General features: G+C 47.5%; 2 protein-coding genes across 11 annotated transcripts; both read left to right on the plus strand.

Moving 5' to 3' along the window:
* Positions 1-351: 351 nt before the first annotated feature.
* pomt1 (protein-O-mannosyltransferase 1) lies at positions 352-8,174 on the plus strand. Of its 5 annotated transcripts, XM_071472412.1 has the most exons (22): positions 353-705; positions 981-1,133; positions 1,273-1,373; positions 1,685-1,806; positions 1,973-2,079; positions 2,178-2,228; positions 2,339-2,485; positions 2,721-2,829; positions 2,923-2,982; positions 3,064-3,157; positions 3,268-3,423; positions 3,637-3,767; positions 3,860-3,955; positions 4,028-4,120; positions 4,661-4,772; positions 5,079-5,171; positions 5,265-5,385; positions 5,930-6,027; positions 6,175-6,288; positions 6,396-6,522; positions 6,644-6,821; positions 7,455-8,174. In XM_071472412.1, exons 4-22 carry the CDS (start codon positions 1,694-1,696, stop codon positions 7,627-7,629), a joined length of 2,175 nt encoding a protein of 724 aa, XP_071328513.1. In that variant the 5' UTR covers positions 353-705; positions 981-1,133; positions 1,273-1,373; positions 1,685-1,693; the 3' UTR covers positions 7,630-8,174. The 5 variants fall into 5 exon arrangements, with proteins under 5 accessions (XP_071328515.1, XP_071328513.1, XP_071328514.1 ...); XM_071472413.1 differs by lacking the exon at positions 981-1,133; XM_071472414.1 differs by lacking the exons at positions 981-1,133; positions 1,273-1,373 and having other exon boundaries at positions 352-705; positions 7,458-8,174.
* A 980-nt stretch (positions 8,175-9,154) lies between these two features.
* On the plus strand, positions 9,155-21,833 carry snapc4 (small nuclear RNA activating complex, polypeptide 4). 6 transcript variants are annotated; one of them, XM_071472405.1, is made up of 22 exons: positions 9,155-10,281; positions 10,330-10,443; positions 10,537-10,580; positions 10,726-10,822; positions 10,992-11,038; positions 11,118-11,240; positions 11,320-11,460; positions 11,548-11,632; positions 12,076-12,157; positions 12,434-12,535; positions 12,681-12,753; positions 13,175-13,339; positions 13,924-14,074; positions 14,188-14,294; positions 14,813-14,907; positions 15,044-15,138; positions 15,707-15,807; positions 16,037-17,776; positions 18,042-18,641; positions 18,762-19,641; positions 20,409-20,698; positions 21,256-21,833. In XM_071472405.1, exons 2-22 carry the CDS (start codon positions 10,332-10,334, stop codon positions 21,358-21,360), a joined length of 5,235 nt encoding a protein of 1,744 aa, XP_071328506.1. In that variant the 5' UTR covers positions 9,155-10,281; positions 10,330-10,331; the 3' UTR covers positions 21,361-21,833. The 6 variants fall into 6 exon arrangements, with proteins under 6 accessions (XP_071328506.1, XP_071328504.1, XP_071328507.1 ...); XM_071472403.1 differs by having other exon boundaries at positions 9,155-10,277; XM_071472406.1 differs by having other exon boundaries at positions 9,155-10,269.
* The last annotated feature ends 124 nt before the right edge of the window (positions 21,834-21,957 follow it).

Here is a 21,957-nt window from a genome sequence, read left to right on the forward strand (position 1 = left end):
CTGCAATAGATCTCCATCATAGCAGTAACAGTTACCCACAGAATCACTCCCTCTTCAGCAATTTTCTCTACAAAATAAAAGATGTTTGTTTTTTCTGCAGTCCTATAGTTCAAACTAACTTTTAGCTTTTATCAAATTAGCCTTTGATTATGTTCTGGCTGCCATGTGATGGGTTAGGAAAAAACTGGCTCGAGGCCAAACTTACTTGCTGACCCCTCTTATAGAGTATATATGTGTAGTATACGTGTATAGAGTATATGTGTACTTTATATGTGTATAGAGTATATGTGTAGGTTACTTTCCATGCTAACAAACATGACATGCTAAGTTACCCATGATGCAACAGAGAAATTACACCTGCCAGTAACACTCTATTGTCTGTGTCCCTGCAGCACTTGCGCAAGCTGAACAACAAGTACTTTATATGTGTACTTTATATGTGTGTAGAGTATATGTGTATTTTATATGTGTACTTTATATGTGTATAGAGTATCTTTGGCAGCAGCAGCTGAAGAAGCAGCAACTCGAGCGGCTCCGTCTGCAGACAGAACTAACCGAACACCGAACACAGAACACATCGAGCGGCCGCTGCTGCAAACAAACGGGAGAAACCGTGAAGAGACACCGGCTAGGTGAAGGAAGAGGTGAAGCCGGCAGCGTACCGACAGAATGGTCGGTGTAAAGTTAATGGAGTGACGTCCCCAGGTGAGCTTCAGCTATAGGTTTAGTTTTAGTGTTGATGTAACGTTACTGTGTTAGCTAACAGTTAGCCTGATGCTAACGGCTGCTAACCCTGTCTGTTCATGCGGACCGCAGCCGTGTTAGCTCGGTGTTCATGAGCAGGTGGACCCGCCAAACCTGAGGTCAATATGCAGGTCCAAGTCATGATACCAGACCACCTACACAAGCAAACACACACACACACACACACACAGAAAACGGTTGTGGTTCAGAGTTACAGTCAGGTTCTTGTCCTATAGACCTGTTTATAATGGTCCAGGAGGAGATTTATTTAAAGAGCCCATCGTGGATTTACCGGGGCAGGTCCAACATGGCTGTTTAAAGGTCTCTGTACCGGACGAAATCCTGGATTTCACCGAGACCCTCTGTGATTCTGGGTCTTCACCAGCCAGGTCTCTGTTCTTATATGAATTCTCCTGTAAGTGTGTGTGTGTGTGTGTGTGTGTGTGTGTCAGTAACAGCTCTCAGAGACTCTGTGTAATTCAGATATACAGTATCGTGTCATTTTCTTGTTTTCACTTCAACCTAAAGTCAAAGAAAAATGAAGAATGGTTTAAACCTCAGAAAATATCAGGAGAGCTCAAACCACATGTAGATGGGAGGGGTGTTCACACCTGGCCGACGTGTCTCAGGTGAGAACATCTCCAGTGTTCACTGGACACACAAAATATTTCATATGAAACTGATGAGATGAATGTCAGCTGTGTTGTGACTCTGATGACTGACAGAGCCTGAATGCACCAACCTCTCATTTAAAATGAAGATGAGTTCAAGTTCAATAATTTATTTTTACTTGTTTATTGAAGTGATTATTTTTTATTATTTACAATTATCATCTGTTATGTTGGTGTATGTTGATGTTTGTGAACGACATGTCGTTATTTATAATTTTATTTTCTCATAATGACACACTCATATTTACTCTGTTTTACCTGAACTCCAGGACTCAGTGATGCTGCAGCTCCCCCTGGTGGTGACGGCTCAGGTGGACCTGGTCCTGCTACTGGTCTCCCTGCTGGCCCTCTGGACCAGACTGAGCCAGCTCAGCTACCCCAACGCTGTGGTGTGAGTGTGTTTGTTTTACACACCTTAGCATCCTAAAACCTTTTACAGCAAACTACATTATAATTTTGACTGTTTTGAAAAACTGTGTGTGTGTCTGTGTGTGTGTCTGTGTGTGTGTCTGTGTGTGTGTGTGTGTGTGTGTGTGTGTGTGTGTGTGTGTGTTTAGGTTTGATGAAGTGTATTATGGTCAGTTCGTGTCACTCTACATGAAGAGAGTTTTCTTCATTGATGATAGTGGACCGCCGCTCGGTCACATGATCCTGGCCCTCGGAGGTCAGTTACCATGACTACCACAACCATCATACCACATATACAGTGGTCTGTCTCCAGTATTACTGTGTATAACTCTTGGATGTGTGTGTGTGTTGCAGCCTATCTGGGAGGATTTGATGGAAACTTTGTGTGGAACAGAATTGGAGCAGGTAGAAACATCTGTAAAACATCTGTCACATGCATAACATCATAACACTGTGGGTGTGTTTGTTTTGTCGTACAGAGTGTCCCAGCAATGTGTGTTTGTTTTGTTGCACAGAGTATCCCAGCAGTGTGAGTGTGTGGAGTCTGCGGTTGCTGCCGGCTGTGTGTGGAGCTCTCTGTGTTCCTCTGGTTTACCTGTTGACTTTGGAGCTGAAGTTCTCTCATCTGTCGGCTCTGGGAGCTGCACTGCTGCTGCTGCTGGGTAACAACACACTCTTCACAACAACACACTGACACATAATGTCACCTGAAAATGTTCCAACCAAAAGATACGGCGGGGCATTCAGGGACTAAACAGGCATGGGGCATTCGGTGACTGAAGCAAGGCAGATGTTAGTGTGGGGTTTTCAGGGACTGATCCGTGTCCCTTTGACATCTGGACTAGGTTGACCCACCAGTCGTACTTAATGTGTCTGTCTGTGTTTGGTGTTTTCCAGAGAACTCTCTGATCGTCCAATCACGTTTCATGTTACTGGAGTCTGTTCTCATCTTCTTCGTGTTGTTGGCCTTCTTCTCCTACCTGCGTTTCCACAACACTCCCAACAGGTGAGAATCACCTCTGATCTCAGGAGGTGATAGTAGTGTAGATAATCTCTGGAGAATTGTTGTCATGACGACCAGCTCTCTCCTCCCCCTCAGCTCCTGGTCCAGGTACAGCTGGCTGCTCCTCTGCGGAGCCTCGTGTGCTGCAGCCGTCGGGTGAGAAACTGATCTGTGATCTGTGGAGATTAAAGATGTGAGTTCACAGTCTGTATTTAAATTGTGTGTGTGTAATGTCAGGGTGAAGTACATGGGTGTGTTCTCCTACCTGCTGCTGCTGGGCCTGGCCTCTCTGCACACCTGGAGCCTGATTGGAGACCGAACTGTCAGTCATGTGAGTCCAGGTTCACACTGAGCTTTGAAACTCACTTTATGACACCTGCTTCAACTTAACCACTGTGTGTGTGTTTGTGTGTGTGTGTTTGTGTGTGTGTGTGCACACAGCTGAGTGTGTGTATTCAGTGTGTGTGTAAGTTTGTGTGTTTGCTGGTAGTTCCTGTCCTCCTCTATGTGTTCTGGTTCTATGTTCACCTGAATCTCCTGAACCACAGTGGACCACATGACCAACTGATGAGCTCCGCCTTCCAGGCCAGTCTGCAGGTACACACACACACACACACACACATACATATACACACACACACTGAGGACAGGAGCTGATGACTGTATGGGGTAGTTCCACAGACTGAAACTGTTCTTCACCTGTATGAGTATTCAACACCTGTTACCTAACAAACAACATGACACCTGAGCTCAACATAAATTACTTGGATGATTGATTGATTGATTGATTGGCAGTGTCTCTGTCTTCAGGGCGGTCTCTCCAGGATCACTCAGGGTCAGCCTCTGGAAGTTGCCTATGGCAGTCAGGTGACGTTAAGAAGCTCTGCCTCCCAGCCAATCCCCTGCTGGCTCCACTCGCACAAAGCCAACTACCCAATCAGGTGCTGCCAGGTCACATTGGCCAACACCCAATCACAGACCTCTCAGGTAGAGTTTCATTAATGTAACTGTTTTTACCTGTGTGTTTGTGCAGGTATGAAGATGGGCGAGGCAGTTCCCATCAGCAGCAGGTCACCTGTTATCCCTTCAAAGATGTCAACAACTGGTGGATCGTCAAAGACCCTGGCAGGTAGGTCACCTGGGTCTGTACCAGGGCACGCTGGGAGATGCAGTCCCTGTCTCACCTGTCTCTGTGTGTCAGGCAAAAGCTGGTGGTCGGCAGTCCTCCTCGACCTGTCCGTCATGGTGATGTCATCCAGCTGGTTCATGGGATGACCTCGCGCTTCCTCAACAGGTAAACAGGTAAACAGGTCACCTCAGGATTGTTCTGTTTGATGGACTGTTGTGGTACATTCACAGACAATCCAACATCTCAGATACTGCCACAAGTCGAGTTAGATCGAGTCATCGAATCATCAAATCAGGTCAAGTCATTGAGTCAGCTCAAGTCATTAAGTCAGGTGGAGTCGAGTCAGGTGGAGTCGGTCATCCAGTCAGGTCGAATCATTTTGTCAGGTCAAGTCATCGAGTCAGATCAAGTCAGGTCAGGTCGAGTCAGCTCAAGTTGTTGACTTGTTTTTGTCTCTGCTTGTCGTTTAACAAGAGAACCGGATGTTTTCTAACAGCTGTTTGTGTTTTGTTCTGATGACTGAAGCATTGATCTGTGACTGATCCATCATTGATCCGTCACTGATCTATCATTGATCCGTTATTGTCTGTGGTAAAAGTGATCAGGACTCAAACAGCAGGAGGCTGAAAACTCTTTACTCTGTCACACTGTGTAGTAAGTTGTGACTTGTGGCCATAAAAGCAGAGTGAAGTAGAAATTGTCAAGTGTTGTGTGTTTCAGCCATGATGTCGCAGCTCCCATGAGTCCTCATGCACAGGAAGTCTCAGGTTACATTGACTTCAACGTATCCATGCCGGCTCAGAACCTGTGGAGAGTGGTGAGTGGAAACAATTTTCTCAAAACAACAATACTGAGCTGTGGTCAGGTCTGTCAGCTGTTACTGTGTCTGTACTGTAAAACTGCTGCAGATACTTCACACAAACGTATCTTAATTAAACACCTGGAGGTCTGAGTTTGGTTTACAACAACCACAGTAACAACACTTTTAGAAAAACAAAGGTCAGGTGACCTGAGTGTGACCTCTGACCTACTTCACTGCTACAGGTTTGTATTATGTCATGAAGGGTCCTCAGAGGTATACTAAGACAAATGTGTGTGTGTGTTTGTGTGTGTGTGTGTTCAGGATATCTCTAACAGGGAGGCAGAGTCAGAGGTGTGGAAGACAATTCTGTCTGAGGTTCGATTGGTCCACGTCAACACCTCAGCTGTCCTCAAGGTGCTGACAGGAAATGACCACATATGAGAAACCCAAGCTATATGAACGTATAAGGACATAATAACCTGTGGGTGGGTGGGTGTGGGTGTGTAGTTGAGTGGTGTGTCTCTTTCAGACTGGGGATTCCGTCAGCTGGAGGTCATAGCAGAGAAACTGTTTAAAGGTCACAGCAGCAGTTTGGGCTGGACGGTGGAGGAACACCGATATGGAACCAGTAAGACTCTGACCTCTGACCTCAGAGACAGCACTAAGCACAGATTCTTGTTTTGGTTTCATTGATTATGACATTCCACAGGATCCAGTAGAGACAGAAATAGACATTTAATGTCAGAGAAAACCTGCAGCTCTCAGGTGAATGACAGAGTCCTGGTGCTGATCCCTTTGTAGCACCACACCTGACAGCAACTGGGTAACACAGACTGTGTCTCTGTGAACTGTTCCACAGTGTATGAAACACTCAGTGACCAGTAGTTAACGACCATCATGAATAAGAAGAAGTAGAAGAAGAAGGGAAATGACCTCAGTGTCGGTATCTGAATCCTCTTCTTCCTCATTTGTCTGTGACTGAAGTTATAAATAAAGGTTGAGTTCAGGTCTGAGATCAGCTGTTAGACCAGAAGAAGAACTCTTACAGTCTCCTCCTACAGCTAATGAATCCACATTAACATTACTGCAGCTAACTAATGTATCAACCTGAACATGAGCTGAAACATTGATTATTCATTGATTGATCTACTGCCGTGTGCGTGTGTGTGTAGGCCAGGAACAGAAGGAGAGGGAGGCAGAGCTTCATTCTCCAACTCACATCGATGTCGACAGAAAAATTTCCTTCTGGGCAAAATTTTTCGAACTTCAGGTAGGTCAGTGAACGCATCATGAGTTTATTATCCAGTCAGATCATACCTTTATCTCGATGTTTGTGTTTTTTGTTTTGTGTTTTATACGTGGTCATGTGGTCACCATGGCAGCAGAGTAATGATGTTGCGTTGTGATGTCACAACAGTGGAAGATGCTGACAGTGAAACAGGAAGACTCTGAACACAAATACAGCTCCTCCCCCTTGGAGTGGATCACCATGGAAACCAATATTGCATACTGGCTGCACTCATCCACCAACGTAACACACACACACACACACACACACGAATAAGAGAAGAGCTGCATATAAAGCAGAGTGGTGTGTAGAGAAGAGTTCTGTGAAGTATTTGGATTTAAATGTCTCAGGCTCAGATCCATCTGATTGGTAATCCGGTGTCATGGGGTGTGGCCAACGTCAGCCTGCTGGCCTATCAGCTGCTGGCGGTCATTTACCTGGCGAGGAGGAGGCGGGGCTTCAGAGACCTACCTGATGGTAAACACATTTCCCTGTCTGGGGGGGGGGGGGGGTGGCAAGTCTTTAATAAATATGCAAACCTTTAATTATGACTCAGTGATAATATTTGTATGTGTGTGCATGTGTGTGTGTTGTTCAGCTGTGTGGTGTCAGTTTGTGTGTCTGGGTTGTGTGTGTGTTGGTGGCTGGTTGGTGAACTTTGTTCCCTTCCTTCTGATGGAGAAAACTCTCTTCCTGTACCACTACCTGCCCGCCCTCTGCTACCTGTACCTTCTGAGCCCCGCCCTGCTGGAGCACACACACACTCACCTGCTCAGGTACACACACACACACACACACACCACAGAAAGATAAGTGCATTGGATGAAACACAAAACACAACATGAAAATGTGTTAGATTTTTTTATCTGATTAAACTTTCTTGAAAATGGACAGAACCTGGAGACAGGTGAGTGCTGGTCACATCCTCCTCACCTGTTCAGCTTCAGGTACATGTTCTTGGTCCTCCACAGTCCAGAGAGAAGGTCTGAGTCAGTTCACCTTTGGCTCCTTCGCTCATGGTGACAGAACCACCAGGTTCATGTGCAGCTGGATGAGTGCAGCCTGACAGAACTCAGGTTAACGTTTGATTGACAGCTGAGACAGTGGTTTGTGATTGAAGTGTCAGGTGTTTATGAAGGAAACTAAACAACACCCAGGTTAACAGAGCATTGTCACTGAAATCACATCTTGATCAGCAGCCGTTTTTGATTGAATCATGTAGATAAAGGAATAAAAACCATGTGTATAATGTCTTTACTATACACCACCATGTATTTAATACATACATTTACTTTATATATTTAGGCCCCTCCCTCTCTGAGAGCCACTGATTCTGAATCACAGTTGATGTGTTGTCATCTGTCACACATGTAAATAAAGTTTAAAGTGTAAACTCTGTCTGTCTTTAGCAGTGTGAAACACCGGCGGGCGTTGTGTGTGTGCATGTCGGCTGTTTTGCTGTCGGTCTTCCTGTCGTATCGAACCTTCTGCCCTCTGACCTACGGCAGCCCCGAGCTCTCAGCCAATCAGCTGCAAGGACTCAAGTGGAGAGATACCTGGGATATCCTGTACCGCCGCCGCTAGAGACACCGAGAGAGAGTTTGACTACCTCATCATGGTGAGGTGAACTGAGGTCCTCTGACCCCAGCATGAAGCCCCGTCCCTGTGATGAAGTTACAGTGATGATTGACAGGTGACAGAAACAGATTCAATGTGAAGTTTCAGAGTAAATTACAAAACAAAAACTCATGAACAGTGAAGCATGGTGCTTTTATTCTGAAGTTGTAAATCCAGACAGAGATGGTGTCAGTGTTGGTCTGGACCTGATGGAGGAGGGAGGCCAGGTCAACTGTAGTCCTGATCCAGGATCACTGTATCCTAGAAACCAAACATGTCTCTTCCAGAAAAACAAGTCATTGATCTGTCGGTGTTGGAAGCTCAAAGTGACAGTAGAAGAAGGAGTCTGACACAGTGACAGTAATTAATCAGAATATATCAGAGAGGACATGAAATTAATATTTATCTAAAAGATGATCTTTTATGCTGCATATATTAGCAGTGATATGGCTTCATTTCATTACAGTCAGCTAATGGAAAATTATCGACTAAATAAATAAAAACTTACTCTCCGCTTCTTTTGCCTCATTTTTTTTATTGTTGAACATCTTAATCTGATTATAACCTGAATCTTGATATGATTTTAATCTGACTTTAATATGACAATATTGTCATGTGTGTAGAAAACCATCAAATATCTGTCTGAGGAAACTTATGATTTCTGTGATGTAGGCCTATTATTATCTATTATTTATTTGTACTATGTATAATTACAATTGGCTGCATATTGTTAGGCATCATTTTTATCTATATATTATAATATAGACCATAAATACAAATAACATATATCATTATTACTATTATACTATTATTGTTACTCATTATACTCATGTATACTATTTCTTTTATGTATAAGCTCAGACACGCAATGATAACACATTGTTATATATATTTATATTCCATAATTATTAACAATTATTATTCTACTTCTGCTGTTTTTAATCAGTATTCATTATTTATGAGGTCAGTCATGGCTGCCTCTTACTGTGTTTCACACGGTTTCACACCAGTTGTAATGTGAAACACACCCGACTTCTGGTTCTGTTTGGTTTCAGGGGGAACCTGGAGTCATTCAGTCGTGTTCTTGTCTGTGGGTGAATGACAGTAAAGTTGGCTGCGGTCGAAAAGTCAAAATAATCTCCTTTCCTAACCACTTCTCAACCTCGCCAGACGTGATGAGTTCAAGGAAAGAGGTGATAGAGAGAAAGACAACGATGCAGCCGAGAGAATCTGACTGAACTTTCACTAGGCTTTTTTTTAAAAACCAAATTTATTTATCACAAATGGATGATAAATCCTCCTTTAACCTCAAAAACAATCAGGGCTGAAATGTTGAAATAAGAAACGTGAAAGGAAAACACAAGCAGAGAAAGTTGATCCATGAAAATTATACTCCCAGGCCTCTGATATTTAAGAGAATAAATCTATATTTAGACCAGGATTTCCATCAGTTCTGGATCAGGTCACAAACATAAAACAGATGCTCTGATGTTTCTATATTTTTGTGGGTCGGTCGGGGTTACGGTCCAATACATCCACAGCTGTGTCGCTTTAAATGTTGCTGCAGCAAAGAATTGTGGGAAAGCATCTTCTCCTTTAATTTCTAAAGGAAGGTCCCGTGTTTCCTCTGCTAAAGGAGATAAGATAGGACGCATTGGAGCTCCTTTCCTTATCAGTTAAAGAATTTGAACAACTCTTATCATGACTGCCATTTAGATACTTCCGGGTCATTTCATCCATGGTCAGGAACCCTCCTAAGCAAAAAAGACTTTTCGACCGCAGCCCGGTCTTATAATACATCCATGCCGCAGCCTTGACCTGAAGTTGTTGGTCCTATGATAAATATAAACCTGATCTCTGGACAGAGAACAACACCGATAAAACAGCGAATCATCAGGCGGAACCAAATAAAGCGGCAGAACCGGAAGTGTGGTCGGGGGAAGAAAATACAGAGCGAACATTTTGAGCTGCGGTTTGTTTTGGTGTTTGTGAGATAAGATAGACAGACAGATAGACAGGTACACAGACAGACAGGGGAGAACACCCCGTTTCTGTCATGTTTGACCCGGGTCTCGGTCTGAACGGTGAAAGGAGCGGGAGAAATTTCCCGGCCGCACAGCCTGCTGGGTAATATGTTAACGACAGAGCTGCGTTGATTGGTGTGTGGAGGTAGAGAGCAGAGACACAGTAGAGACAGAATAAGAACCGAGTAAAGACAAACAGGTGATCTACTCAAGAAGGACGGAACCACGGGGCGAGACGGAAGCTGCCAAAGGTCAGAAAGTCTGTCCACTGTTAAGACCTCTGCTCTGGAGGATCCGAGTCCAGGACCAGAATCAGAGACTGCGGTCAGGATCCAGGTTTAATGACGAGGGTTTCTGACTGAATGTGCTCTTTAACACAAACAACATGTAAAAGATGAACATTTAAAACAAGAGTTTGGAGAGCTGGGACAGTGTGTACACAGTAATACTGTACCACTGAGTACACAGAAGTACTGCTGTAGTACTAATCTTTATGAAGGCAGAGCAGTTAAACCAGGTTTATCATTGTGGTTTAAATGACCTCTTGGTGTGTGTGTGTGTGTGTGTGTGTGTGTGTGTGTGTGTGTGTGTGTGTGTGTGTGTGTGTGTGTGTGTGTGTGTGTGTGTGTGTGTCTGTCTACAGACATGTCTGTCTCTCTGACAGAAGAGAGAGACAGAATCCAGCGACAGGTGGAGGAGCTGGAACAGAGTCTGTCTGTAACACACACTGAACTGGAGCTGCTGAGCAGTGAGACAGGTACCTGTCTGTCTTTCTTTCTGTCTCTTGTCTCTCTACCTGTCTGCCCCCCTTCCTTTCTGGCTCTAACCATAACCGTGTCTCTCTGATCAGGTGATGAATCAGGAAGTGATGACACAGAGGATGAGGTGAGACAGGTAGCACACACACACACACACACACACAGGACTGAACACAGGACTAGTAGTTGTGATGGTTAAACTAACCAGTTATTGGTTGTTGAATTCATCATGTCAGTGAGGGTCCTCACTAGTATAGAAAGACAAACACATGTCTGTTCAGTCTGCAGCAGGTCTGTTGGCTCAGAGAGAGAAGATCCAGAAAGAGATCCAGAACCTGGAGGACGTCCTGGGACCACACAGTCCAATCTGTGTGTCAGGTACCTGCCTGTCTGTCTGTCTGCCTGTCTGCCTGTCTCTGTTAATCAGGTATCTTATATTTCAGTGTGTAGCAGACATGTTTGTTTGTTTGTAAACATCATGTAAACCTCTTTGATGTGTTTTCATGTTTCACTGAGGATGATGATGATGATCTGTGTGTTTGTTCAGATGATGATGATGATGATGATGATGATGATGATGTCAGCAGTGAAGAGGTCAGTAACACTGTCTCACACACACACACTGTTGATGTCTGTTGTTGCGCAGTAGTTCAGTGTGTGTGTCTGTGTTCAGAGTGAGCTGGGTCTGTCTCTGTCCGTGGACTCCTGTCTTCAGATGAACCTGGTCTACCAGCAGGTGGTCCAGGAGACTCTGGACCAGCTGGAGACACTACTCACCCACAACCTCAGACAACAGGTCAGTACTGACACAACCACAGACACACAACCACAGACACACAACTACAGTCAGATAACAACACCTCCTCTCTCTGTAGAAAGAGCTGGTGTCTCAGCTGTCTGGACCAATCAAAGAGCCTTACAGAGAACAGCCCACCCACTCCTCCTATCAGCAGCCTATCAACATGTACCTAGGTCGCTTCCTCAAACCGTACTTCAAGGACAAACTGACAGGACTGGTGAGAGAGACAGACAGAAAGACAGACTGACTGTTGACAGCTGACCAATGAGGCTTTGTCTTCGTCTTTGTCTTCGTCTTTGTCCAGGGTCCTCCAGCCAATCAGGAGACAAAGGAGAAGGTGATCAGGATGACAGGAAGTCTGGATGACAGGAAACTGAAGATGAAAAGATGTAAGACAAACATTTACTGTTGTCCTGTCCACGTGTCCTCAGACTGTCTTCATGTCCTCAGTCTGTCCACATGTCCTCAGTCAGTCTTCATGTCCTCAGTTTGTCTGTTTTTTTTGGGGCTTTTTCATGCCTTTATTGATAGGGCAGTCAAGAGAGACAGGAAATGGGGAAGCAGAGACACAGGCACACAGGATAGGGCTGCCCCGCGTGGGATTTGAACCGGGGCCACCTGCAGTGAGGACTATAGCCTCAACACATGGGGCGGGTGCTCTACCCACTGAGCTAAACACCGCCCCCTCTGTCTGTCTGTCTGTCCGTCCATCCATCTGTCAATCCATCCATCCACATGTCCTCAGTCAGTCTTCATGTCCTCTGTCTGTCTGTCCTCAGTCTGTCTGTCTGTCCACATGTCCTCAGTCTGTCTGTCCTCTCTGTGTCCTCAGGGGAGAGCTGGCAGAAGATTCTGCTGATCCACTCAGTGTCCAGAGACAGTCTGAGGAGACAGATCCAGCCCAAGCTCTCCAGGTAACTCCACCTTGTCATCACTGCTCCACCTGGCTGACTTAGTGACCCCTCTCAACATGAGGCTGTGTCTGGTGGTCCACACAGGACAGGGTCTGGATGATCCACATCACATTCAACTGAACCAACAACTGTACAAACACAACAACAAACACCTTCACAGCCAACTGTCAACAACCTGTCACCATGACAATGGTTCACACCGACAGGAACACCTTAAAGGACACGTGTCTGTCTCTCTGCCCCTGTCTGTCTCTTTACCTGTCTGTCTCTCTGCAGGGTGGACTACCTGAGTCAGAAGCTGTCCTCAGCAGAGGACACAGACAGGCAGCAGCTCAGAGAGCAGATAGACAGTTTGGAGAGAGACATCGACCTGATCAGGTGAGGAGACCTCCGTGAATCCTCCAGAGACTTCAGGCTCTCAGTTCAGGACTCTGACAAGTCCATATTCAGGTCTTAGTGATCAGGGTCCTCACATGTATACATATACAAACGTGTGTGTTATTCTCTGTCTCTGATTGGTCAGAGGGAAGAAGGAGGAGGAGCTGATTGGTGATCGATATGAGGAACATGATTGGGCGAAAATCTCCAATATTGACGTAAATGTGAAAATCAACCAACCAGATCATGACGAGTTCAGAAACATCAGACTGTGGATGATGAGATCTCCTCTCTCCTCACTCCTCCTTTCTACTCCTCCTCCTCCTCACTTCTCTCCTCCCTCCTCCTCTCCTTTTTCCTCGCTCCTCCTCCTCTCCCCTCTCCTCTCCTCTCTTCTCCTCGCTCCTCCTCCTCTCCTCTCTCCTCCTCCTCTCCTCCCTCCTCCTCTCCTTTTTCCTCGCTCCTCCTCCTCTCCCCTCTCCTCTCCTCTCTTCTCCTCGCTCCTCCTCCTCTCCTCTCTCCTCCTCCTCTCCTCCCTCCTCCTCTCCTTTCTCCTCGCTCCTCCTCCTCTCCTCTCTCCTCTCCTCTCTCCTCCTCCTCCTCCTCTCTCCTACTCTCCTCCTCTCTCCTCCTCCTCAGTTTGAAGGGACAAAGGATGCGGAGGACATTTGTTGTTTCTGGCAGAACTTCCTCCACCCATCCATCAATAAGACTAAGTGGAGTCAGGAGGAGGTGCAGCAGCTGAAGGAGGTCAGCAGGAGACATGGAGAGAGAAACTGGGAGAGCATTGCTCAGGAGCTTGGGGTGAGGAGGGGGCAGGAGGTGTCTCATGTTGGCTCCCAGCAGTTTGTCTTTTTGTCACCTGTCATTCTTACCTGTCTCTCTCTCTCCACCTGTCTGTCTGTCTCCACCTGCCTGTCTTTCTCACCTGTCTGTCTCTCTCTTCACCTGTTTCTCTCTCTCTGTCTCTGTACACCTGTCTCCCTCTCTCTTTCTCTCTCTCTCTCTCTCTCTCTCCACCTCTCTGTCTCTGTACACCTGTCTCTCTATCTCCACTTGTCTGTCTCTCTTTCACTCCACTTGTCTTTTTCTCTCTGTCCACCTGTCTATGTCTCTGTACACCCGTCTCTCTCTCTCTCTCTTCTCTCCACCTGTCTGTTTCCCTACACCTGTCTCCCTGTCTCTCTCTCTCTCCCTCTCTCTCTCTCTCTCTCTCTCTCTCCACCTGTCTGTTTCTCTACATCTGTCTCCCTCTCTCTCTCCACCTGTCTGTCTCTGTACACCTGTCTCTCTATACCTGTCTCTCTCTCTCCACCTGTCTCTCTACATCTGTCTTTCTCTCTCTCTGTACACCTGTCTTTCTCTTTCTTCACCTGTCTGTCTCTCAGACGGGGAGAACAGCCTTCATGTGTCTTCAGACATTCCAGCGTTTCGTCTCGGACTCTCTGAGACGCAGCAGTTGGACTCCAGATGAAGACGCTCTGCTCAGAGAGTTGGTGGACAAGATGAGGATTGGAAACTTCGTCCCCTACACGCAGAGTAATGACATCACACATGACATCACACACTCTCTCTGTCACTGAAATAAAAGAAACAAGTTGATGATTTATTTTTCAGTTTTACTCATGTGCTCACCTGTCTTTCTCTCTCAGTGAGTTACTTCATGGAGGGTCGGGACCCTGCTCAGCTGCTCTACAGGTGGAACCAGGTTTTGGACCCTAGTCTGAAGAAAGGCCTGTGGACCAAAGAGGAGGACCAGGTAGGCAAGGGGCGGGGCTTAGGCAGTGAGTAAGTAGCACTGAACACCTGGTCAGTTACTGTAAACCTTCACCTCATGTGGTTTTAAAGACTGTCCAGGTGTGAACAGGTAAGTTTAGCTCCTCAGTGACATCACTCCATCTCTATCTCTCTGACCTGTCTCTCTCTCTCTCTCACTGACCTGTCTCTCTCGCTGACCTGTCTCTCTCTCTCCCTCTCTGATCTCTCTCGCTGACCTGTCTCTGTCTCTCTATCTCTCTCTGACCTCTCTCTCTCTCTTTCTCTCTCTCTCTCTCTCTGACCTGTCTCTGTCTCTCTCTCTCTCTCTCTCTCTCTCTCTTGCTGACCTCTCTCTCTCTCTCTCTCTCTCTCTCTCTCTCTCTGACCTGTCTGTCTCTGTCTCTCTCTCTCTCTCTGACCTGTCTGTCTCTGTCTCTCTCTCTCTGACCTGTCTGTCTCTCTCTCTCTCTCTGACCTGTCTGTATCTGTCTCTCTCTCTCTGACCTGTCTGTCTCTCAGCTCTTGCTGCGGGCGGTGTGTCGTCATGGGGAGAAGAACTGGTGGAAGATCAGGTCGGAGGTTCCTGGACGCACTGACAGTGCCTGCAGAGACAGGTCAGACCTGATTGGATGATGGATTAGAGAGTCAGAGTCTGTGTGAGTGTGTCTTCCTCAGTAAATGTGTGTGTGTGTGTGTGTGTGTGTGTGTGTGTGTGTGTGTGTGTGTGTGTGTGTGTGTGTGTGTGTGCAGGTATCATGACTGTCTGAAGGCGGGGACAAAGAGAGGAGCGTTTGACAGACAGGAGAGGGAGCTGCTGCTGCAGCTGGTGGAAAAACATGGAGTCGGTGAGTCACACATTCACACAGTTACACAGAGGCTTATGGGTAATGTAGGCTGGAGGCTGGACTGACCTCCTGAGGGGGCCCTATCATAATCACGGAGATGACAGTGATGAGCAGTGAAAACAACCTGATATGAAGATCAGTAGAACATTTTGAAAACTCCGCAGCTCATTGGTCAGCAGGTCTCAGCAGGTCTCAGGTGGACTGTGGAGACTAGATGTATAACCTGCAGAACTGTAAAACAAATGATTAAATGTGGACTTGACTGGTCCAGTGAAGAAACATCAGATTAAAAGAGGAATTGAAGCTGAGTGGAAGATGGTTCTAATGAGTCAGCAGAACCACCGGAACCTGCTCCACAACAGGAAGTGAGGTCACAGATGTGAAGACAAGATGCACATCAACATCAGAGCTGATCTGAGCTTGGATCCAGAATCGCAGTGGGGTTGAACCTGCTGGCTTTAGTCCTTTGGCTTTAGTGTTTGGTTCTGATAACATTCTGTGGCCCTGCCCACTGTTTGAACTGTGACATCACATCCTGTTTGTCTCTAAATGTTGGTTCATGCTTCAGGTCGCTGGGCGAAGATCGCCGCTGAGATCCCTCACCGTTACGACGCTCAGTGTCTGAGAGAGTGGAGGAAACTGAGCAGACAACGCCCACCTCCCACTCAGGTACACTCACCTGTCCTTTGACCTCTCTTCACCTGGTACACCTGTCCACATGACAGTGATGCTGAATGCATCAGCCTATATGTGTAGAAATACACAACAAAGTTAGCTAGAAGATAATCAGCATATAGTGAAATCTGATATCATGTATATGTATGTCCATATTGGGCAGCCCTGTCTGGTTCCTCATGAGAACCACTGTGGGACTCTCTAACTCTCTCTCTGTCAATAGAAATGTCACAGAACTAAAAACACGAAGAGTCGAGGAGGGAAGAAGGAGGTTTCTCCTGCCAAGAGGAAGGCCAGGAGGAAGCTGGTGAAAGTAAAAGAGGAGGAGTGCAGTGAAGAGGAGCAGGAGGAGATGCTGGTGGAGTATATGGACAGTGATGAGGAGGAGAAAAAAGAGGTAGTGAAGGTGAAGAGGATTGAGAAGGAAGAGGAGGAGGAGGAGTACACCTGCCCTCCCATGAAGGAGTGGATTCCAGAAGAAAAAGCACAGCCTATCACCTTCCTGAACTTTCGCCCAGTGGCATTACCTTCTTCTGCTGACAGCCACAGTGGCAAGCCGGTGCGGTCAACCATCCTGGGCAAGTTCGGACGCTCTGTGATCATTGGACCAAATCCCAGAGAGCTGCCGTGGGAGGAGCGCCACAGCAGCCACACCATGATGATGGTGTCAGCTGACCAACTCCAAGCCCATCTGTACCGTCAGATGCACAAGTGCAACAACCAAAGCTCCCATGCCCAAGGCAGAGTCCAGACCAGCAAAAAGAAACACCTGAGGCGAGTGACGGACACAGCGCTGGACTATGAGCTGCAGGCCGCGGTGACACCCTGGATCGGCAACCTGCTGATCCCCTTAAAGACCAGACTGATGGCAGCAGACGTCCTGAGGGAGCGAAGAGAGAAGACCCAGCTCTCCTCAACTGTCATCTTCCTGCTCCTCCTGCAGACCATGAACGTGGACACCATGGGCTGCAAGGAGATAATAGAGCAGAGGAGGAACAGGATGATGTTACTGAGCCCACCTACAGATTCTTCCTCTACCCAGATAAAGGATCCACGGACCATTGCAGGGATGCTGCAGCAGAAGAGGCTCATGAGAAAGGAGCAGGAGTTGGAGGAGCAGCACAAACTGATCATGAAGCAGCTTCAGGTCCTGCAGCAGCTGGAGCAGCACAAACGCCAACGACTGCAGCGCAAACAGCAACTATCACCTCAGCAACTCGTGCTGCTGCAGCAACCACAGCCTCTTCCTCCATGCCCCCCATCATCGATGCCGCCTCAGAATCATTCTGGTGTTCTTCAGATGCCTCCTAACATGCTTCCTCAGATGTCTCCTATGTCATTTCCTCAGGCTGTCTTCATCCCTCATCCTGTCCTTCAACCTCAGCGACCTCTTGCAGCTTCCATCCAGCAGATACCTCCCTCTTCCCTGAACACATCCCCTCCATGCAGACCTCCTGCTGTGGGGGTCGTCACCTCTTTGTCACCTCCTACTGCTGACAGACTGACTGTTCCTCCTGTCTCTATGGTCCCGATGCTCCAGAACGCCACACCCATGAGCTCCGCCTCAGTCTGCCCTGTCGGCACCCCTTTGAAGCAAATCCTCACTGTGGCCCAGCCCCCCTTCCCCAACCAGGCTGTTTGTGTTGGTTGTACACCGGTCAATCATCACACTGTTCCCTCCACGTCTAGCACCCTTGCCACCTGCCCCAGCCAGCCTTGCCCTTCCCCCAGTCCACCTAGCACCACCCTGAATCCACCCAGAGGGAGGGGACAGAAGCAGGCAGACAGTCAAGAGGCTCTTTGCAGTGATCAGAAGGAGGTGGATTTCGATGGAGCAGGTAATGGAGTAGATAGGACATGTACAGGTGTGGAGGGGACAGGTGACGGTGTGACCAGGGAAGGACGGCGGATTCTGAAGCTGAGTCAGAAGGCCAGAGCGCTGCAGGAAGCCAGTAAAGCCAAGGTAAGTTCCTGTTTATGAGGAGTGGGTTTAAAACGTCTCAAACAATGTGTTTTAGATCAGGAGTCACAGAGCTGCTGTCAGTCATTTGACGAAACACTGTTGAAGGTTGTGCACATTGTCAAGAACACATTGACTGAAATATTAAAGTTATTAAAACTAGATTTTGACTCATGTCTGTGGTCCTTGGAACTTCTTCTGAGTTCTCTGTAGACCACCTCAGGGCCCCAGCAGTTTCTCTACTTTATCCTGGTTTTCCTCCTTTCAGGCTAAAGCCAAGAGGAAAGCTGCTCCATGTCCACAAAAAGCTCAGGCCCAGAAAAAGAACTGTCTCCCTCAGACCGGCGTCCTCAGTCCTCCTCAACAGCTCTGCCCTGCATCCATCCAGTTGGTACCTCAGACTCCTGCCTCCTCCCTGACCCCGCCTCATACAGCTCCGCCTTCTCTCAGATCGAATGCTCCTCCTGTCTCTGTGGAGACGCAGACGACGATACCTTCCTCTTCTGGTAGAAACTTCATTTTAGCCCCACCCACCTCCTTAGCCAATCAACACTCCTCAAATTCAAGCTTACATGCTCCTCTCTCCAGCGACCATGACTACCCCACCCCCAGTCAACGAAGCCCCGCCCCCAAACCGAAAAACCCCATACATTGTAAATCTGACACACCCCTCAAAGGTCAACGCAGAAGTAGGAAACGAGGGAGGGGGGAGGAGCAGGACAGGCTGACGAGCTGTCAGCAGGATCAGTGTGCAGGTAGGCCAGGTGACACTGTGGGTGAGGCACGTACAGGTGCAGTCCAGGAAGGAAAGAGGGTTCGCAAGCCAAGTCAGAAGGCCAGAGAGCTGCAGGAGGCCACTGAGGCCAAGGTATGATCTGTCTCATCCTCTGTCTCCTTCTTCTGTGTTTCCTCCTCTGTCTCCTTCTTCTCTATCTCCTTCTCTGTCTCCTCCTCTCAGTTTGACTCCTCCTGTGTTTCTTGTTTCCAGGCTGAAGCCAAGAAGAGGAGGACATCTTCTTCTCCTCATAAGAAGCGGCCTCGTACGTCTCGGCCGAAACAGGAAAATGTTGTACAGCCAGATGCTCAGCTACCTGGGTTGCGTTTACTTCCTGGTCAGTCGATGTGGGTCATGATTCCTGGTGGACTGGTCCAGTTGTCAGAAGCCCCGTCCCAAGGCCTGCAGTTGCCGTGCGTCCCGGGCTCCTCTGGTCAACCTCCACCTGGGAATATTATAAGCTGCCCAGTTGCCACGCACCCTCTGCAACTCATATCTAGCAACTGGCAAACAGCCGCACCCAGACCCCCTGCTGTGGCCGTCCCCATAAACCTCCAAGGTCTGAATCAGCCACGCCCTCTCATCCCGCCCGCAAGTGCATCTAACGCCCCCCCCCCAACCTTTGTCCTGCAACCTGTCCTAAACCCTGGCCCCCCCACCCTCCCCTCCTGCCCCACCCAGCCTCCCTCCAAACTCTTCCTGCCTTATAAGGGCACAGTCAGAGTCGACCCAGCGGAGCCCCCTCCTCTCAGGAGGGAGGCGCTGCAGTTCGACCCCTCCCTGATGTTTCTGGAACCACAGGCGGCAGTGCGTGACTGGCTGAGTGGACGGGGGGGAGTGGTGGTGCCTGGACTGGATGTGGCTCTGCCCTACTTGCCTCCCTTTGTCAGCAGTCTGAGCACGCTCAGTGTGCTGCTCCGAGCCAAGAAGGCTCTGACCAAATTGTCTCTGCAGCTTCTGAGCCCCAGCCCCAAACCCCAACACCCTGGAACCAGGCCCGAACGTGACGGCAGCACCGAAACAACCTCCAGTCAGCCTCCACAAGACCTGCCAGACTCCACCTCTGACCTCAGACCAGTAGGGGAACAACCAGGTAACACACACTTGACAGGTACTGGAGGTGGTGCTCTGTTCATGCCAAACACTGTCACAACTGTCAGGTCACTTCTATACCTGATCTTCACCTTAAAGATGACCTGTTATTCTTCTTCTCCCTTAGAATTTGTGTTATATAGCTTTTTGTTCATGTAAATGTTCGACAGGCTCAAAGTTCCCAGAGACAGAAAAACACAGTTTTCTCTTGTGTATGAAATGTCTTGTTGGGGCTCCAGACTTTACTTCCTGGACCTGTTGAAGTCAGTATGTCTCTTGGTGTTGCCCACCTGAAGCTGGACACCCACTGCAAGCTTGCGCGCACACACACACACACACACACTGTCACAACAGCACACAAACACACTGACACAACAACACACACTGTCACAACACACACACACACTCACACAGCAGGAGAAACTTTGCGTGCACTCCTTTACCTTCTGTCCAACAGCCTTTTACTCTGGAACTACATCTCTTCAACCGGGGAACTGACCTATTCCTATGCCACAGATCAGCTGTTTAAGTCATAACGGCTGACGGATGATACGGTTAAATATGGCTAAAATAGGTTCTGTGCAGGTGGCTCCTCCACACTGGGAACAGCTGATCTGAATCTGCTGCAGGTAACAGCAGGTGACACTGACTGGAGATCAGTACCTGACACAACCTCAACTGTCCCTGTAAGGCTCAGACTGTCAGACAGACAGAGGGTATTTCACACACTGATCACTTCTCAGGTGTGTTTGTTTTGTCTCCCTGCAGCTTCCTCTGTCAGCTCTGATCTCCTGCAGGAGGAGGAAGAGGAGGAGGAGCTTTTGGCGACGGTGTGTCAGCTAGTGACTGAGCGTTTCTCAGGTAACCCCGCCTACCAGCTGCTGAAGGCCCGCTTCCTTTCCTGTTTCACTGTCCCCGCCCTCCTGGCCACCATCCACCCAGAAAAGACTGTGACCCGCCCAGCCCCTCAGGAAGAGGAGGGGGAGGAGAAAGAGGAAGATGATGAGGAGGTGGAGCTGAAGAAAATCAAAGAGAGGGGGAGGCGGAGGAGAGCGGAGGTGAGCAGGTGGAGGTGACAGGTTTTCAACGTCCCCATTTTAACTTCGGTCTCAGACTGTAAACTGCCCCTGCAGCAGAGCTCTGGAACAGTGTCGTTCCATGTGGACTTGTCCTGGTCCTGGTTCTGATCTGGGTTCTGCTGACCCACAGCCTGAGTTACTTTAGTGCTTAGTCAATGAAACAAACACTGATACGTCTGACACTTGATCAATGTTATTACTTTGTTTTCCATACAGATTAAAACCAGTTGAAATAAGACAAAATAAAGTTCTAAATAAAACAACATGGAAAGAGAAAATAAACGGAGCGGCAGGTTTTTACTCTGAAAAGAGGAAAAACATTTTCATGACTTTTCTTTCTATAAAAATGAGGCCAGACGTTCTCAGGTGAGACAGACAGGTGTTTCACTCACATGATCACACACCTGGAAATGAAATCAGATGAATCACCAGGTTTCTGATCCATGGAAACATCAGGTCCTGAATACAACCAAAACCAGGACTCCAGAGTCTGGGTCCTCACTGACGACTGTTTTTATTTCATGTTTGTTCTCCAGAGATCTTTGCTGCTGTGTGACGAGTCAGGAGCTCCAGCCAATCACTTCGCAGGAATCATCAACACCAGCACACCCATCCCCAACCAGACCAGACCAGACCGGTAGAAACCAGATCACAACTATCCAATAAAAACCACAGATCAACAGATTTCGTTCAGATGCTCCTGAATGTGCTGAGAAATTCTGCTCTTTAATCCACTTCGACCAGAAGTTTGAGAATCAACAGCTGCAGAAGAAAAAGGCAGTTTGAAAAAACATTAACGTTCAGAAAGGATTTGTTTTCTTTCTTTTTTCAAAGAGTGTTGACGGTAACAGAGCTCATAAATGAAACATAAGTTCTCTGCAGGTTGATTTTCAGGAAATCAATCTTGAGATGAGTCAAAACATAACTTTAGCAGGACAGCTCAGATTCAGTTTGGAGCTCTGTGGTACGTTCAGGAACCTCAGTGAGCTTTAAAGCAATGAAGTTGCACTAGAATATGATGTTTAATTATGTTTATTTATTTTGTTGTCTCTTGTTTTTCATTAAATTCAATTATTATGAACTGATGATTTTGTAATAAAGAGTTGAAATCAAACAGTCTGCGCTCATGTACATGTTTGTGAGGACCATGCAGTGTGTGACCTGCAAAGTGAGGACTTCATGGACTCTGAGGTGTCTGTGGACTGTGGGGACTGTGGGGACTGTGGGAGGTGTCTGTG

The sequence above is a fragment of the Trachinotus anak genome, unplaced genomic scaffold (genome assembly GCF_046630095.1).
Source record: "Trachinotus anak isolate AG129_WGS33_773 ecotype Australia unplaced genomic scaffold, CSIRO_AGI_Tana_v1 ptg000038l, whole genome shotgun sequence".
Classification (NCBI taxonomy): Eukaryota; Metazoa; Chordata; class Actinopteri; order Carangiformes; family Carangidae; genus Trachinotus; species Trachinotus anak.

Bases quoted from the DNA above. Each gene is read 5' to 3' on its own strand.
- pomt1 (XM_071472412.1), top strand. From the start codon at position 1,694: ATGCTGCAGCTCCCCCTGGTGGTGACGGCTCAGGTGGACCTGGTCCTG. The intron at 1,807-1,972 runs GTGAGTGTGTTT...GTGTGTGTTTAG, and splicing joins AGCTACCCCAACGCTGTGGT to GTTTGATGAAGTGTATTATG. The intron at 2,830-2,922 runs GTGAGAATCACC...CCTCCCCCTCAG, and splicing joins TTCCACAACACTCCCAACAG to CTCCTGGTCCAGGTACAGCT.
- snapc4 (XM_071472402.1), top strand. From the start codon at position 10,180: ATGAAGGCAGAGCAGTTAAACCAGGTTTATCATTGTGGTTTAAATGAC. The intron at 10,280-10,329 runs GTGTGTGTGTGT...GTCTGTCTACAG, and splicing joins GTGTGTGTGTGTGTGTGTGT to ACATGTCTGTCTCTCTGACA. The intron at 12,536-12,680 runs GTGAGGAGACCT...CTGATTGGTCAG, and splicing joins AGAGACATCGACCTGATCAG to AGGGAAGAAGGAGGAGGAGC.